This window comes from Silene latifolia, chromosome 10, assembly GCF_048544455.1.
Source record: "Silene latifolia isolate original U9 population chromosome 10, ASM4854445v1, whole genome shotgun sequence".
NCBI classification, from domain to species: domain Eukaryota; kingdom Viridiplantae; phylum Streptophyta; class Magnoliopsida; order Caryophyllales; family Caryophyllaceae; genus Silene; species Silene latifolia.
The window spans coordinates 5,314,373-5,329,488 of record NC_133535.1 but is presented as its reverse complement, the minus strand read 5'-3'; the positions used below and the strand labels follow the sequence as shown (position 1 = coordinate 5,329,488).

The 15,116-nt window shown below is 37.8% G+C and overlaps 3 protein-coding genes and 1 long non-coding RNA gene across 12 annotated transcripts; all 4 read right to left on the bottom strand.

Annotated features, from left to right (window-relative positions):
• Positions 1 to 327: 327 nt before the first annotated feature.
• LOC141604839 (putative disease resistance protein RGA3) lies at positions 328 to 8,534 on the bottom strand. 8 transcript variants are annotated; one of them, XM_074423374.1, is made up of 4 exons: positions 8,194 to 8,534; positions 6,770 to 7,537; positions 2,836 to 5,677; positions 328 to 1,910 (listed from the first exon to the last, which is right to left on the bottom strand). In XM_074423374.1, exons 2-3 carry the CDS (start codon positions 7,407 to 7,409, stop codon positions 3,651 to 3,653), a joined length of 2,667 nt encoding a protein of 888 aa, XP_074279475.1. In that variant the 5' UTR covers positions 7,410 to 7,537; positions 8,194 to 8,534; the 3' UTR covers positions 328 to 1,910; positions 2,836 to 3,650. The 8 variants fall into 8 exon arrangements, with proteins under 8 accessions (XP_074279475.1, XP_074279476.1, XP_074279478.1 ...); XM_074423375.1 differs by having other exon boundaries at positions 328 to 2,045; positions 2,585 to 5,677; positions 8,194 to 8,487; XM_074423377.1 differs by having other exon boundaries at positions 328 to 1,034; positions 2,803 to 5,677; positions 8,194 to 8,487.
• Positions 2,956 to 3,615, bottom strand: LOC141606971 (protein VARIATION IN COMPOUND TRIGGERED ROOT growth response-like). The gene has a single exon (XM_074426350.1). It carries the CDS (start codon positions 3,613 to 3,615, stop codon positions 2,956 to 2,958), a length of 660 nt encoding a protein of 219 aa, XP_074282451.1.
• Positions 8,535 to 9,877: 1,343 nt separating the features above from the next.
• LOC141604838 (protein RTF1 homolog) lies at positions 9,878 to 13,277 on the bottom strand. 2 transcript variants are annotated; one of them, XM_074423372.1, is made up of 2 exons: positions 13,118 to 13,277; positions 9,878 to 12,085 (listed from the first exon to the last, which is right to left on the bottom strand). In XM_074423372.1, exon 2 carries the CDS (start codon positions 12,064 to 12,066, stop codon positions 10,159 to 10,161), a length of 1,908 nt encoding a protein of 635 aa, XP_074279473.1. In that variant the 5' UTR covers positions 12,067 to 12,085; positions 13,118 to 13,277; the 3' UTR covers positions 9,878 to 10,158. The 2 variants fall into 2 exon arrangements, with proteins under 2 accessions (XP_074279473.1, XP_074279474.1); XM_074423373.1 differs by having other exon boundaries at positions 9,878 to 12,848; positions 12,955 to 13,261.
• Positions 13,278 to 14,330: 1,053 nt separating this feature from the next.
• On the bottom strand, positions 14,331 to 14,788 carry LOC141607042 (uncharacterized). The gene is made up of 2 exons (XR_012526870.1): positions 14,680 to 14,788; positions 14,331 to 14,594 (listed from the first exon to the last, which is right to left on the bottom strand). It is a non-coding gene; the product is annotated as an uncharacterized LOC141607042 (long non-coding RNA).
• Between the last annotated feature and the right edge of the window lie 328 nt (positions 14,789 to 15,116).

Genomic DNA, 15,116 nt, shown 5'->3' with positions numbered 1-15,116 from the left:
ATTTCTTAACGGGATGATCAGGGGCATCAACTTGCCCGAACATTTCCTTTCTCTTCTTTTTCAACTGAGCTTCGGAGGAGTACCTGTAACAAAACACACTTACGCCACGAGGACGTAGAAGTTTATGAAAGAGAGATCTACTTTTTGTGAAAGTAGATAAATTGTGTCAGGACGAGCTGAAAAGGTGAAAGGTTCATGGTCATTTGAGTCATTCTGAGCTCGAGGGCAAAAGGAAGTAGCTTTTTCATTCACGCGAGAAACAAGAACACTTGGATCATTAGCAACACCCTTTGTGTTAGTGTATTATGTTATATGCCAATGAAATTATAAGAGCGAAAAATATGTAATAAACTTGGTTCAATATTAATGTACAAACTACAAAGCACTAATATATATGTGCATAATGAAAAATCAGTATCCCTGATAAAGAAAGAACTGTATGCATTTAAAAGACTGATTACAAATACAACATCTGACAGGGCGGAGCCTTGCTATTTAATGGACATGTTAAAACCGTCTCTCAGAACGCTCCATTGGACATGCTGCATTAACTGTCTTAAGAAAGGATGCTGTGAAATGTTGTGCCATTCAGGGCCGTCGTCCTTAGCATATCTTTCCGCCAGCAGTGGACAATCCGTCATTCTCAGATATTTTAGTCTGGGGGAACGCTGCAAAACCTCTTTTGATGGCAGGCGTGAGAAATTCTGACAGTCGTCGAAGTCCAAACCCTGAAGGGCGGAAATATTGCAAATCCAATCCGGAATTTCTTCCAAGTCCTCACACTCAATGATACTCGGACCTTGTACCTAAGTGAGGCGTTCCAGTTCTTGAGGAAGATGTTCAACGGCCTTGAGCAGAGGAATTAGATGCTTTGCTGGATGATAACTGATAACCAACGCTGTAAGACGTCCCAACATGCTGAAATTCGTTGGTGGACTCGCGATCAGAGGACATTTGAATATTGTCAGCGACTTCAGTGACCTGCATCCTTCTAGACTAGATGGGATAGTTCTTAATCCCGAGCAGTCATGAATCTGAAATTCGAGAAGGGAAGAGAGGCCACGGAAAAGATCATCCGGAAGAAATATTAATGCAGGGCAACATCTCAATTTTAGGGATTGGAGAGACGCGAGGGATTTTCCAACCCATCTAGTCCACTTAACAATATGCTTAAAAAAGAAACGTAAAGAATTAACTCATATACCCATAAATGGAATACTTAAGGAATACACAAGAACAAAGGGAGTAACAAAGCAAAACAAAACTCAAACCTAACTAGTAGTAAGTCTCAAACATATCACAAGGGCGCGTCCTAATGTCCGTGCTAAGATGAGCTCTCATAATGCGCCAATGGTATCAGATCAACCAAACGACATTTTAATGAAGAACGAAGACTTTTCGTTGCTAAGAAACATTAAATTAAATGAGAATTTGTGTATATACATATACAATGAATAAGTTTGATTTTCCCAACAACTATTTTCATATTAACATTTTTCACAAAGTCGAAGCTAGAGTATAATATGAGAAAGTATATGTCAGAGATGACCTCGCTTGCACCATATCAAATGAGACTAGTATATGGGGAAATACACTCAGACGATTATCCAGACAATGTTTTTGAACCCCCCTTTCCCTTCCGGTTTCTCCACTTCACGGTTCTCCCCATCATCCAAACAACTCGTAATGAAGAGCAAAAAGATATCAATTTCAAGGTGAAAAAATGATGGGGCTAACTTAAAAGCGGTTTATAAAACAACACTAATCGTTCTCTAAGACAGGCCTAAGTCATGCTAGACCTCCGTCCTCAGTCCTCAACCATCAGAGCAATGCCCGATATTATTCATCCTTGATCCAGTTGAGACCATGCGGCTCTCCCATGATTGACATTCCTACTCCATATAATCCCTCTGCACATATTCATCACAAAGTCGGGAGTTTTTAACTTAATAAAATACTAAATTATCAAACACCTAGTTATTGAACTAATAATCGGTCAATTAATTTTTACAGCCTTATAAATACTAGTTTTCAAAAATTACTACCTTATAAAAAAAACTCCTAAAATTACTATCTTACTAACCATTAGTGCATACAAATTGCTACCAATTTCCTTTTTCGATCACTTGAATGAGAATATTCCGTCAATATTTGAAATTTTCTTCCAAAACTTAAAAATTCTGACCAAATTACCCCTCTCGTTATTTCTATTTCTTTTACCCATCTCTCTCCTTTCTTATTCTTACTTTACCCATCTTCTTCATCTCCTTGTTTATTTTCTTCCACCATACTCTCAATTTTTAATTGCACAAAAAAAGATTAAATAGCAAGAAATTAAGGATACATACTTCGTCGGCAAATTATAGAAGAAATCCAGCCCTTAATTTGATTATTTGGTGGAGATGGAGAAATTAGAAAGAGGAGTGCGTGGGTTAAAAGAGGAGAGATAAAGTTTAAGTGAAGAGGAGTGTGTATTGTGTTTACTGAGCTTGAGAAAGAAACAATCTACTTAATTGAAGGGGTATTTTCGTCAGCTAAGATAAAAACACACCGAAAAAGGAAATTGGTAGCAATTTGTATGCACTAATGCGTAGTAAGGGAGTAATTTTAGGAGTTTTTTTTATAAGGTAGTAATTTTTGAAAACTGATATTTATAAGGCTGTAAAAATTAATTGAGCCTAATCCTAATTTATAAAAATAAAGCTAATAAATATTATAAGGTAAAATTACTAGTTACTCCGTAGTAAACTAAAAGTTAATTAATATTTTCCTTAAACATTAAAGTTCTCTATATAAAAACACAAGTAATCAAGTTAAAACCATCAGATTTCTAACCTGATTGTGAGATGTTGGGGGCGCATCTTCATCTCCATTAAGTTAGCGAGAAGGGGGGCACAAAGTTAGTAGAGTCGGTGGTTGCAGAGGTGATGGGGGCGCATCTTCATGTCCATTAAGCTAGTGAATTTCTTCACCGTCGATAAAAATAAACTTGATATGTGAGATGTTGTGCCATCCAGGGCCCTTGTGCTTGTCATATCTTTCCGCCAATAATGGACAATTTATAATCTGCAGCACACTTAACTTGGGCAGACGTTGCAAGATCTGTCGTGAAGGTATGCATTTCAAATTTTTGCATCCTCCAAAACTCAAATACTCAAGAGAGGAGATGTTGCAAATCGAATCCGGAATTTCTTCCAAGTCCTCAAAATCCCAAATATACAGGGATTCAATCTGAGTGAGAAGTCCAGGTTGTTGAGGGAGAGTCTTGATATTTGGGCTACCAAACAGTGACAAAGACTTGAGAGACTGAAGATACTTGTATGGAGTTATGTCTGAGAAGTACTCGCTCATTTCTTCCTCGTCTTTATAACCACCAATTCCCAAAATCTCTAATGCGGGCAGATGTTGAACAGACTTAAGCATGGACCTCAGATCCTCTGCTGAATAACAGCACACCGTCAAACTGAAAAGACGTCGCAACCTGCTGAAATGCATGGGAGGACCCTCTATTATCGGAATCATCTTTATCAAGAGGGTCTCCAAAGACGTGCATTCTTCTAGACTACTTGGGATCTTTTTTAAACTCGCGCAATCAAAAATCTCGAATTTCCTCATCTGGTAATTAACAAGTAATGCTGGCACTACTGATTCTAGAAGACAACACCCACTGATTCGAAGACTCTCAAGACGAGTAAAGGCTTCTTGTGGGGGATCCATCCATGTGGTAAGCCTCTGAAAATTGGAAATCTCAACACTTCAATCGATGTAAGATCTTCGTCGCCATAACCAAATCCTTGAGGTGAGGTAAGATCTTCGTCGCCATAAAACTGTTTCCCTATGCAATCCACATCGAATCCATCCAAAACCAAATCCTTGAGGTGAGGTAACTGCCCTAGTGCAGGAAGTGTTCGACATCTCTTGCAATTTACAAGTTTGAGCTCGGTAAGATTGCTAAGTTGCATCTTATCATCTCTCTGTCTATCACTTACAACATCCATTGTCAAGATCCATAAAGGGAGATTTTCACCGTAGAAGTTTACTAATTTGAGTGACGTTATGTTTGGGTGAGGCTCGAGGCTATTTAAGATGTCTTCATCAGATACACCATCAGAGTCTCTTGCCTCTGTCCAAGTTAGGGTTAACTTGGTAACTTTTGGCTTCCCAATAAGCCAAGCTTTCCTTGCTTCTTCCTTGTCTTTTACATGCTCAAGACCACCGATAATAATCTCATCTCTAAGTTTGTCTAGTTTTCCCAGCTCGTCAATAGTCCATCCTTCTCCATTAGCTTTCAAATCAAGGCACGGTAATGCTTCTAGGTGGGTCAATTGCGCAAGTCCTTTACACGCATACAGCGGAGTTGTTGTCCAGATGTATCGCAAGTTGACTAACCTGTAGATTACGTTCGGCAGCATTTTCAAGCCTATGCATTCCTTAAGCACAAGTGTTTCTAGTTGGTAGAGTTTACCAAAAGAATCTGGCAATGTCTCGATGGGATTGTCCGACAGGTCAAAGTATCTCAGATGTTTCAATGACCCAATTTCAGATGACAATTCTGTTATGTTACTTTTGTTAAGGAATAGTGTGCGTAAATATCTTGCTTGAATCAACTTATCCCAAGGCACATTTTTACCCGTTAACCCGATTGTTCTTAACTTCAATAAAACTTCTTTAGCAGGAAAGTCCAATGTGGTTTCATCTTCTCCGCGGTTAAAAATTAGATGCCGACAACTGCCTTCTTCATGGTCCTTCGGCTCTTTGATCAAGCCCTCCCTAGAAATATACACTGCAAGATCATACACCAAGTCGTGCATATACACATGTTTCTGTTCCTCATTTTCTTGTAAGAGTGAACTATTGAGTAACATATTTAAGTAATCCTGACCGATATCCATCGGTGTACGATGGCGCTGGTTATACGCACGCAGGTACCCCTGAGACGACCAAACACCAATTAACTCGCTCTTACACAAATATTCGTTCTTAGGGAAAATTGACATATAGGCAAAACATTGCTTCAGAGACGGAGTAGGCAAATGGGTAAAACTCAACATTAGTGATGGAAGGATTTGGTCTTGACCTTGCGGTAGATCCCATAGGTTACTTTCCTCTATTGATTCCCATTCATGTGAATGGTTCTTTGACTGCAGTAAACCGCCAATCACTTTTATGGCTAAAGGAATACCACTACACTTCTCCACGATCCTTTTTCCTATTTTCTTCTTAGAACGACTTATTGAAGTTCTATCAATCAAAACTTTCCGCTCAAATAGAGACCAGCTCTCTTCTTCTGATAACTGTTTTAGTTTGTGTCTAAATAGCGCTCTGGCAGCCCCAGCAACTTCATTTTCACGAGTAGTAATCAGAATCACACTTCCTTGAAGGCCACCAATTCTACGGAGTGACTCGCTTAAGGAATCCCATGACTCTTGATTTGTGTTCCATACATCATCAAGAACAAGCAAGAACTTTTTTCCCTTTAAGTTTTGCTGAAGATCTCTTGTGATTGCATCCTCATTACTCAAGCCTGGATTGCTTGATGTAAGTGATTCAATCATGTCATTCAGAACTTGTTTGATGCTGAACTTCTGAGACACATATATCCACAGCTTCTTAGAAAAATGATCGCTGATTTTTGTATTATCGTATAGGCATCTTGCGAGTGTCGTTTTGCCAACACCTATTTCCAAGGAAACAAAATCTTATACTCTTATCAAAGGAACATACTGTATGATTATGGCTACACCAACTCATTTTAAAGCAAAAAAAAAAAAAAAAAAAAAAAAAAAATACCCTTCTAAGGAAAGCCATATGCCAACTGTTATAAGTGAACGCTTCTTGAGTAAAATGATCTGAAGATAATACAACGTTGGACGGTCATACACAAGAATTAAATTAAATTAAATTAAATTAAATTAGCAATTAAAGTAAACCAGCTATAGCATGAGTCAAGACAGTCTTTCCCCATATGTTACACAATAGGCAAAAATATAGAGAACGGTTTTACAATAAGAGGTCAGAATGCTGTTGTAAGCTGTAAGCGATGCTTTTATTATATTAACAACTAGTCTTGCTTAAGATGACAATATCCATTTTAATGGTAAAACGGATCCAAATACAACCCCGTGATGATAACAACACAAACTTTTTGCTATTACCTATACTACTCTTATAACTTTGTGTTTTATTTAAAACCAACAAGCTATACTATTCATAGAAAATAATGTTGTTTGAATTTTGAATTCACTATACATTTGTGAAACTATTCATATTATATTTGTAATAGTATTAACAGGTGATGGTATTTACTACGGAGTATTTAGTATGGTCGTATGGATGCAATACTTGGATAATCTTTTCTCAACTAATGGAAATATATTTTGAGATAAAAAGCATATTTTCGCATTGGAGAAGTCATAATTGCTGATATTTAGGACGAGTAGTTCATAGGAATTTAATTCTTTCATTTTGAGAAAAAAAAAATATATGTCGAGGGTAATTTATTTTTTCAGTTCAATGTGTTTTTGGATATAAGAAGGTTGTATGTGACTATGTTGACAACCTTATCCATAAACTGACAACGTTTTCGACAATTGGAAAACAAATCATTTACTCCCTCCGTCTCAATCATTTGTTTACATCCTTGTGAGATGTATTTTAATCAAAGGTAAACAAACTATTGAGACGGAAAAAGTACAAATTAAAGTACTACAAAGACAATATATTAGGGGTTGCAAATATTAAATTCTGCTGGTGTAAGACATTGAAGTACCTCCCATTCCTATGATGGCAAGGGTGAATATGTGATGTTGTTCAATGCTCGGATCACAGATCTTTTCGAGTAACTTCTCTATATCATCAACCCTGCCTACGAAATCAGAAGGATTTGCAGCTGCACGTTCTCGAGTTTCCCTCAGGTCAACATAACTGTTACAACTTGTCATTGGAATTGTTGCAATAATCTGGCGGGTGAGACCAATTGCCATGGCGGCCTCCTCGAGTTCTTTGAACAAGGAAAGGATTTTCTGAACCCTTTGGGTCATCCGGTAATGGAACACTAAGGGGTTAGAAAGCGTGAAGAAGTCGTGAAGTTTGTTAAAGCATTGATCCTTGAATTCCATCTTCCTTCTAAAGATTTCAAAGGCGTACTCATCCATGACATCTTCGGAATCATAGGCCACATCCTTGACTCTTTGCACCCAACGCTTTAACCATTCACTCTTATGCGCATCGTCTAGCTTGCTTACATCCTCCAAAATGGCCAAAATGTCCGTCAATTTACTCTTGATTTGTCGAAGGTGATCCTTGAAACCCAGAGAACGATCAATCTGCTCTGACGCTCGAGCAGCCACTACTTGTGCTAATGCCTTGACAGCCTCAGTAGCTAGACCGCTTAATACACTTTCTGCCATCTTTCAGTGTGTAAGGAATGAAGCGAGACAGAGGAAGTATCTACTATCTTGTATCCTAAGTTATGTAAAATAGGCATATACTTCCTCCGTCCCGGTCAATTGTTGTCTTTTGGTTTCGGCACAAAGACCTAGGTAAGAGGAGGGAGTCAATTATTAAATGACAAACGGAACAAATTAAATTAAATGTGAATGATCAAATTACTCATTAACTTTATTCTTAAAATAGAAATTATAACAATTGACTAGGATACGTCAAAATGGAAAAGGACAATAAATGATCGGGACAAAGGGAGTATTTGTATCAAACTTCTCGTCTTCACACCGACGAAAAAGACATGGTTAGTCAGATCAGTGGCTCACCTTCTAGGAAGGTAGGATGAGTTGATAAGATGGCGAAAAAGACATGATTAGTCGTAGACTTTTACGTCCATGGGCCACTTTCAAGGAAGGTAGGACGACTTTTAATGACAGCCTTAGGTCAACTGATAAGGGGTTGTCTGTTCGAGTTTGGGAATGTAGGGGTGTTAAAACTCAGGAGGGATCACTACCCTAGTAGTCCTACCCTGCTAGTAACCAAACTAAATCGGATGGTACACGCCATTCCAGTCAATTGTTGTCCTTTGGTTTTGGTTACTATATTACAAGTGGACCAAATTGAGCGTGGATTATCAAATTGTTCATCAAGTTTATTATTAAAATATAAAGGATAACAAATAAACGAGACACCCAATATGGAAAAGGATAACAAACTTATTAAACATTATTTAATTTGCAATAAACATACCCACTGCTCAACGACCTAATTTTCACAAATGCTTCCACCGAACTAGACACGTCCTTGCTATCTTTTGATGTGTCAACTGCGGTGACTCTTCGTCTCTCCCCCACACAGACACAGCTACTCCTAATCAGCATGAATTGGCAGGGAATTTAGATTAGGGAGATTAGGGTTTAAATTGGGGATTTAGCAGGAAAGAACTCTCAATCTGCAATAATGATGAAAAGCTGAAAGTTGGGGTATTTGGGATGATGAACTAGAGGAGAGAGAGAGAGAATCAGCAGGTATTTCACTGTATTTGTTGTTTTGGGGAAATGGTAGGTGAATATATCCATTTTACCGAGTCTCAGTTAAAACAGATATACACATCTTAATAATATTTAAAACGGGTCAAAAATATCTTAATTGTGCGGTTGTGCACTTGTGCACTGTGCACAAGAGACATTAGACAAATCTATTATTTTTCCTTATTAATGTTACTTTTGTCTTATTTTCACTACTTAGACCCCTTTTAAAGCTTAGGACATCTTCAATAATGGATTTATAATACTCAGTACATTTTTTATGATAATATTTCGGATTTATTACAATATTACATAAACTGGTCGATTTATAATTATCAACCCTCTCCAAATTGCCAGTCTTACTAACAAGGGTGATGAAAGGAAGACCTCAACGTCGAAAATACCCTAAGCATTATCTTAATAGAAGATCGTCTTTAATCTTTATTTCTATTAAAAAATGTCCTATTCTTTTTTTTTTTAAAGAAAAAAAATGTCCTATTCTAGCTAACTAGCAAGCTCGTTACTGCACGACATTGTTGACTGCAGCTATACACTTACACTGTTACACACAGTCTACTTGAGTTATAATTATAGGCACATTCTTGTTTCAGACGGAAAATACGTCTGAAATTAAAATGGACGAAATGTAAATCATTTTACGATTAAATGTGTAAATATTTTTTTGATAAAATGTTACTGTGAGTTTTTTTTTTTTAAAAAGTGACAATTTTAGTAGTTATAACATTTTATCATTAAAAGGTTTTTCCTTAAAAATGTTGACATTTTCTGGTCATAAGATAAGACCGTTTTAAAAGAAGCAGTAGATAAGGTTGCGTTTCATATATTGATATTTAAGACTGATTGTAAGGCTTATTCCTATTAGGTGGGAAGCAAGGGAAGAGTACCAAACATACATCACCAGCCACTAGCCGCTTTGACTGAGCTGATTCCGAGGACCCAAAGAGCACATTCTGCTCATCTACCTCTGTAGGGCGTAGGTATAGATGGGATGAAGATGTTGGCTGTTTGTCCTTACACCCATACCCAAATCAGGATTTCTTAATTAAAACAAATACAGAGCACCATTAAGGCGAGAAAGAGTTGGCTCTGCATGGTATCAGATCAACAAAACGACAATTTACTGCAGCGTTTCTGTTTAATGACGAAAGAAAGAAACTTGATGCTCCCGTACTTCATCGAGTATTTTCCTTGCACATAGCATTTACCAAATCCTCACTCTGGAAACCGAAGGAGAGTGAAAGTGGCACACGTAAAACGTAGACCCTAGCTTCCGCTCCTAACAAGATGAAATCTCTCAAACAAAAACAGTGTTAAGTCATATCTTTATAATTATAAACAAGCTAACGGCGTTCTCCTGCTTCTCCAGCTAAGAAACAAAATTTCGGTGAAATGCAGATCAGAATAGCCATTTTGCAAACTATTAGTAACATAGTAAGGTTCGCAGATTCTTCAACTAATACCAACATACATCTGAAAAAAAACATGACATTTTCTCAGACTGGTACCGCCACAGGTTCTAGTACTAACTTCTTAAGGCCGACTATGAGTCTATGACAACAAAATCCTGCAACATCCTCAATAAAACAGTCTGGCTTAACACCTACCTATCTAGGATTACCGGAAAAAATTCCAAACTCGGGCAAACTAAACTTGTGCACCATCTGCTTTAAAGTAACCCTCTCCGCCTTTTGTAATCGCCCACTGAGAGGGTCAGGGGATGTCTCCTTCCATCGTCCTCAGGAACTCGGCACCCAATCTTAGCCTCAATTCTCTGTTTTCTATCCAGAAAAGCTGCTGCTGCTCCATACGCACCTCCATACCTTTCCAGGCGGTTCAAAGAAATCTGCAACTCAAAATTGTGCAGCGAGTTTGATTCTGTTCCATGATCAACTGGGGCCAGCGTATCCACCAATTTACCCGCCCCAGCTGCTGCAACCTGGGCTGAGCTAGCCTCAGCCTCAGCCTCGGCCTTGCTGCTCTTGCTACTGCCTGCAACCACATTGGCAGTCCCTTCTGTTGTGGGTGCCCCACCTTCCTGCTTGGCGGAATAATAGTTCTTTGATCGGGTCCACCTTCTAGAAAATGGATCGTATCCGGCGTCTCCCGGATTCAGGCCCCGGTCTGCTGCTTTCACTGATGAAACCCGGTAGTTCTCCGCCCTATTTTTACGGTTCATTTCAGCAAGCTTGAGGGCCTTTGTATCATGTTCTTGGCCTTGTCGAACTGCCTGCAGTTCATGCAAACGGGCCTGGATCCTTTCTATCTCAGCCTCGTCCTCCCTTTCCTGTGCATATTCCAACTCTCTCCTTAACTTCTCTTTCTCGGCCGCTATATTAAGAGGCCTGGCTGAGACCGATTTCTTTTCCTGCAACATTTGTTTCACAGTCTCGGCTGAATAAATGAAACTATTTGTTTTTTCAATAGCATCACGCTTCTCCTCGACTTCAACTCTATGGGGCATCCGGCCCCCAGTTCGGTCCACCTCTTTCCTCCACTCATTAAACTCTTCCAAAGTAGGTGGCGAATCAGAAACCCTTGCCATCTGCCACCTGGCAGCAGAATTCTCATGACCCCACACACAATTTAAAAACTTATGGGTCGTCCTATTCTCAAGTTGGTATCTTTTATTAGGATCAGATGCGTCGACATTTTGAACGATACATAGCCGGTAAACACTTCGGCCATCCTTCATCCCAATGCCAATCCTAACAAAGCAGCCAACTATCAATTCTTCAAAAAAGGGTTCCATGAACCACTTTGCTAGTTTTGACCTCCTAATTGTGATCCCTTTGATCTGTTCATATGTTGGGATGTCGGAATCAGTCTTGTCTCTGTCGTCATCACTGTAGTCCGCTCCACCTCCTGACTCATCATCACTGTCGCTAGAACTACCTGAACCAAAAGGAGCAACCCCTTTCCTCTTCTTCGGAGAGTACTCTATCGAATCAAATTGTTCATTGCCCAATCTTTGCTTCACGTCTGGATCACGCTTCAACCGTCTAGCTTTATACTCTTTTAGGACATCGGCCTTGGCCGCTATCTTGTCAGCATTTCGAGTCGACGAGCGCAAGCCACGAGAAGAACCAAGTGGGGAGATGTCAGCAGTAGACTGATGTACTTTTTCAGACATCATTCTTGATCTCATTTGTTTGTGCAGCTTCCTATCATCCTTTCTCGTAGCCCTATCAGACAGAATTATCTCTCTCTCGAGTTCAGTCAGCTTTGAAAGTTCTTCCCTATCATTGTCATCCTTATAGAGGTCACTTCCAACATCGGAATCATCGCTACTATAACCCTCGTGACCAGAACTGGCATCCTTGTGGTCGATTTCCCCACTCCTCTGATCATCTCTTTTTTTGGATCTTTTTTTAAGAGGAACTTGAGATTTGCTTGGCTTTTTGCCTGCACGTCGATGGTCATCATCAGAGTCTTCATCCTTAGAATCACTTCCGTCATCAGAGTATGAGCCATGATGTTCCCTTTTGGACGATATATGCGGTTTCTTATTTTTCGTGGATGCACCGGTTCGTCCTGCTGCCTCCAACAACATGTTTTCCAAGTCTGCCTCTGACATGATTGCTGTTTTCTATAACCTGGTACCAATTTCCCGATCTTACAAATGTTAGATAATACAATCAGCACTACCAACGAGAAAAAAACTGGCTCGGCCTATGGAAGCATGTTCTAACACAGACAAAGCAAGACCTTTCACGACTTCCTTGTTAGACCAACACTGGACATCATGTGTCGCGTCAGACACATACAACATAGTCAGAGTAACATAGGTGTCGCCATTGGCAAAAACACTAGCCGGAATCACGAGTAGTGCCAATGCTAATAACCATCAATTTGTTAGAGCAGTTACTAACAAGCTATAGAAAATTACGCAGCTATATAAGCTCCGGAAAATTCAGTTTTACGAGTCCTTATGTATAAAAGGAACACCAAGATTCTGACTTGTCATGCGGATTTTGTAAAAGCAGTTATTCCCAGCTGCATATGAACACTAATTCTTGTTTAAGACCGTCAATTTGTTAGAGCAGTTACTAACAAGCTATAGAAATTACGCAGTCAAGTCAGAGTATAAACTTCGGAAAATTCAGTTTTAGGAGTCCTTATATATATAAAAGGAACAACCAAGATGCTAACTTTTCATGCAAATTTTGTAAAAGCAGTTATTTCCAGCAACATAAGAACACTAATTCTTGTTTAAGACCGTCTTAACTAAATAGGGCTCTCACATCCGAATAAAATAGAGGTGCAAATAAGAGACGGTCTTAAGCAAGAACAACGGACATATTATCAGTTTATCACTATCATTACAAAGTAAAAATTATCTAAATTAAATTCATACTACTAACATTGTATGAATTAAATTCATACGGTCTTAAGCAAGAACAACGGACATATTATCACTATGATTACAAATTGCAAATAATCTAAAATTGAAATTTCATATTACTAAACATTATAATATCACAATCTGAACATGATAATTTCAGTTTCAATAATTTTAATTAAACAAGTTTGACAGATGTTAACAATTTTACAACTTTAATTGAAAATTAAACAACTACAAAAATCAAAAAGAAAACGAAGAATACGAATGAGAGAGACGATATTACCTTGATAGAAGGACGAAATTTACTGAGTTGTTTGAAAATTAGGGTTGATTTCAGGAATTGGGCGCTGTTTGTTGTATAGCGTTGGATGATAGGAGACTAGGAATTGCCAATTGGGTCTGTTTGTTCTAATTGAGATTTGAGAGTGAGAGCCGAGAGGTGCGTTTAATTAGTTTTTTTTTTTTTTCTTTCTTTCTTTTATGGGATATTATCTCGTGTACCCTTGAACTTTTTCGCTTTCTATGGTGTGCTCCTCGTTTTTCGCAAAAAAAACTTTGACCGACAATAATTCTCTATTATGAGTTTAGAAAACGGTAATTTTTTTTCCAAACCAATTATCTCGTCAAGGCCTTCAATTTGAAAAAAAAATTCACCGTTTTTTGAACTCTTAGCCAGTAGTTATGGTTGGTCAAACATTTTTTAACGAATAAACTTTGACCGACCATAATTCCCGACTACGAGTTGAGACATCGGTGATTTTTTTTTCAAACGGAAGACCTCTTAAAGACGGTCAATTTGAAAAAAAAGTTTATCGTATTCTGAACTTGTAGCCAAGAATTATTGACGATCAAAGTTTTTTTTGCATAAAAAGAGGGGTATATCATAGAAAATGAAAAAGTTGAGAGGTACACGAGAGAATATCCCTTCTTTTATTGAATCTCAAACTGGGTCAAAAATCGTGCATCCGGTTTTGATTTTGTTTGACCCGGACCTGGACTCGGATTCAATGTGGTGTTTTTGTAAGAACGTACTCCCTCCATTCAACTCTAAATGGTACTTATCACTTTTTCATGTTTGTCAACACGAGTTTTACTTTGTAAATATCTTTAGTTACACATTTGTAAAAATTATAAAAGTTTGATATTTTAAATGTACTTCTAAAAACGAATAAAATAAGATTCCACATGAATATATTTTATCTTATATATAGGGAGGAAATGAGAAGATTCTTTTTACTTGTGAATAGTGTACAAAAAAGATAACTACCATTTGGAGTTGAATGGAGGGAGTATCATATACTGAATAACTGAAATCTGTATAATAAAAACATCTTACACTTAAAACAGTATCATACTTCCTCAATTTTTCTATGTTCAACCCAAAACTATTTGCACAAGAATTAAGGGTATTGATTAAACAATGTAAAAGTAACGAAATAGTAGCAAGTGAGCCTTGTCTTACTCAGAGAAGCAAATTGATTAAGAGTTTACTTAGGTTGCTTAATTAACTTACATAGATTTATAATTTTCCACCAAATTACAAAAGAGGGGGGAATTTAAAATGTCATAAATGTTCCCCCCAAAATCCTAGATTACATAACCAAAGTACAGTACATATTACATGCATATGCTTAGACATCAGTATTCACTTCCTCATTTCTTCACTTCCTGGTCTGCTCTTCACACTTTATCTCTTCCATATTCTTCTTTTCTAACTTCATCTCTTCCTTCATAATTTCTCTAACAGTTTGCGTAATGAACTGCACTTCATAAAACTGTTAGTAACAAGTTTATAGAGATAATATCAACAACAAAAAATAGCTACATAAAACAGTGAATACTTACCAAGAATAATCAAAATATGCGTGGTCCAAATCTATCAAACGATGATAGACACATAATAGGATGCTATTTATTCGAGAATAGTAAGGATGGCAAGCCAATAAGAGGTTCAATGAATATCCTTGCAGCAAAATACCAAGTAGACAGGAAAACAATTTTTGAAATTTGGAGGGTTGCTAAACGACAGAGAGAAGATGGTGACTCTTTGTAGTTAAATTCCAAAATTAAAGGTAAAAAAGGGAGAGAAACACTTGAAGTTCCAGTGGACATAATACTAGCTACACCTATGGGACAATATGTATGAAATTACAGATTAAATTACATTGAAAGTTTGAACATCTTATTGTTAAGCGGTTTTGATTGAATCGATTAAGAGAATTTGAATAGCACAATCAACTCATTTAGATCACTAGGGCAAAGAAGGGATGACCTGGCTTTGG

What these genes read in the sequence shown, in the direction of transcription:
- LOC141604839 (XM_074423374.1), bottom strand. Translation starts at nt 7,409, where the DNA reads ATGGCAGAAAGTGTATTAAGCGGTCTAGCTACTGAGGCTGTCAAGGCA. An exon ending in TGCCATCATAGGAATGGGAG is followed by an intron (nt 5,678 to 6,769) that starts GTACTTCAATGT and finishes CCTTGGAAATAG; the next exon opens with GTGTTGGCAAAACGACACTC.
- LOC141604838 (XM_074423372.1), bottom strand. Translation starts at nt 12,066, where the DNA reads ATGTCAGAGGCAGACTTGGAAAACATGTTGTTGGAGGCAGCAGGACGA.
- LOC141606971 (XM_074426350.1), bottom strand. Translation starts at nt 3,615, where the DNA reads ATGAGGAAATTCGAGATTTTTGATTGCGCGAGTTTAAAAAAGATCCCA.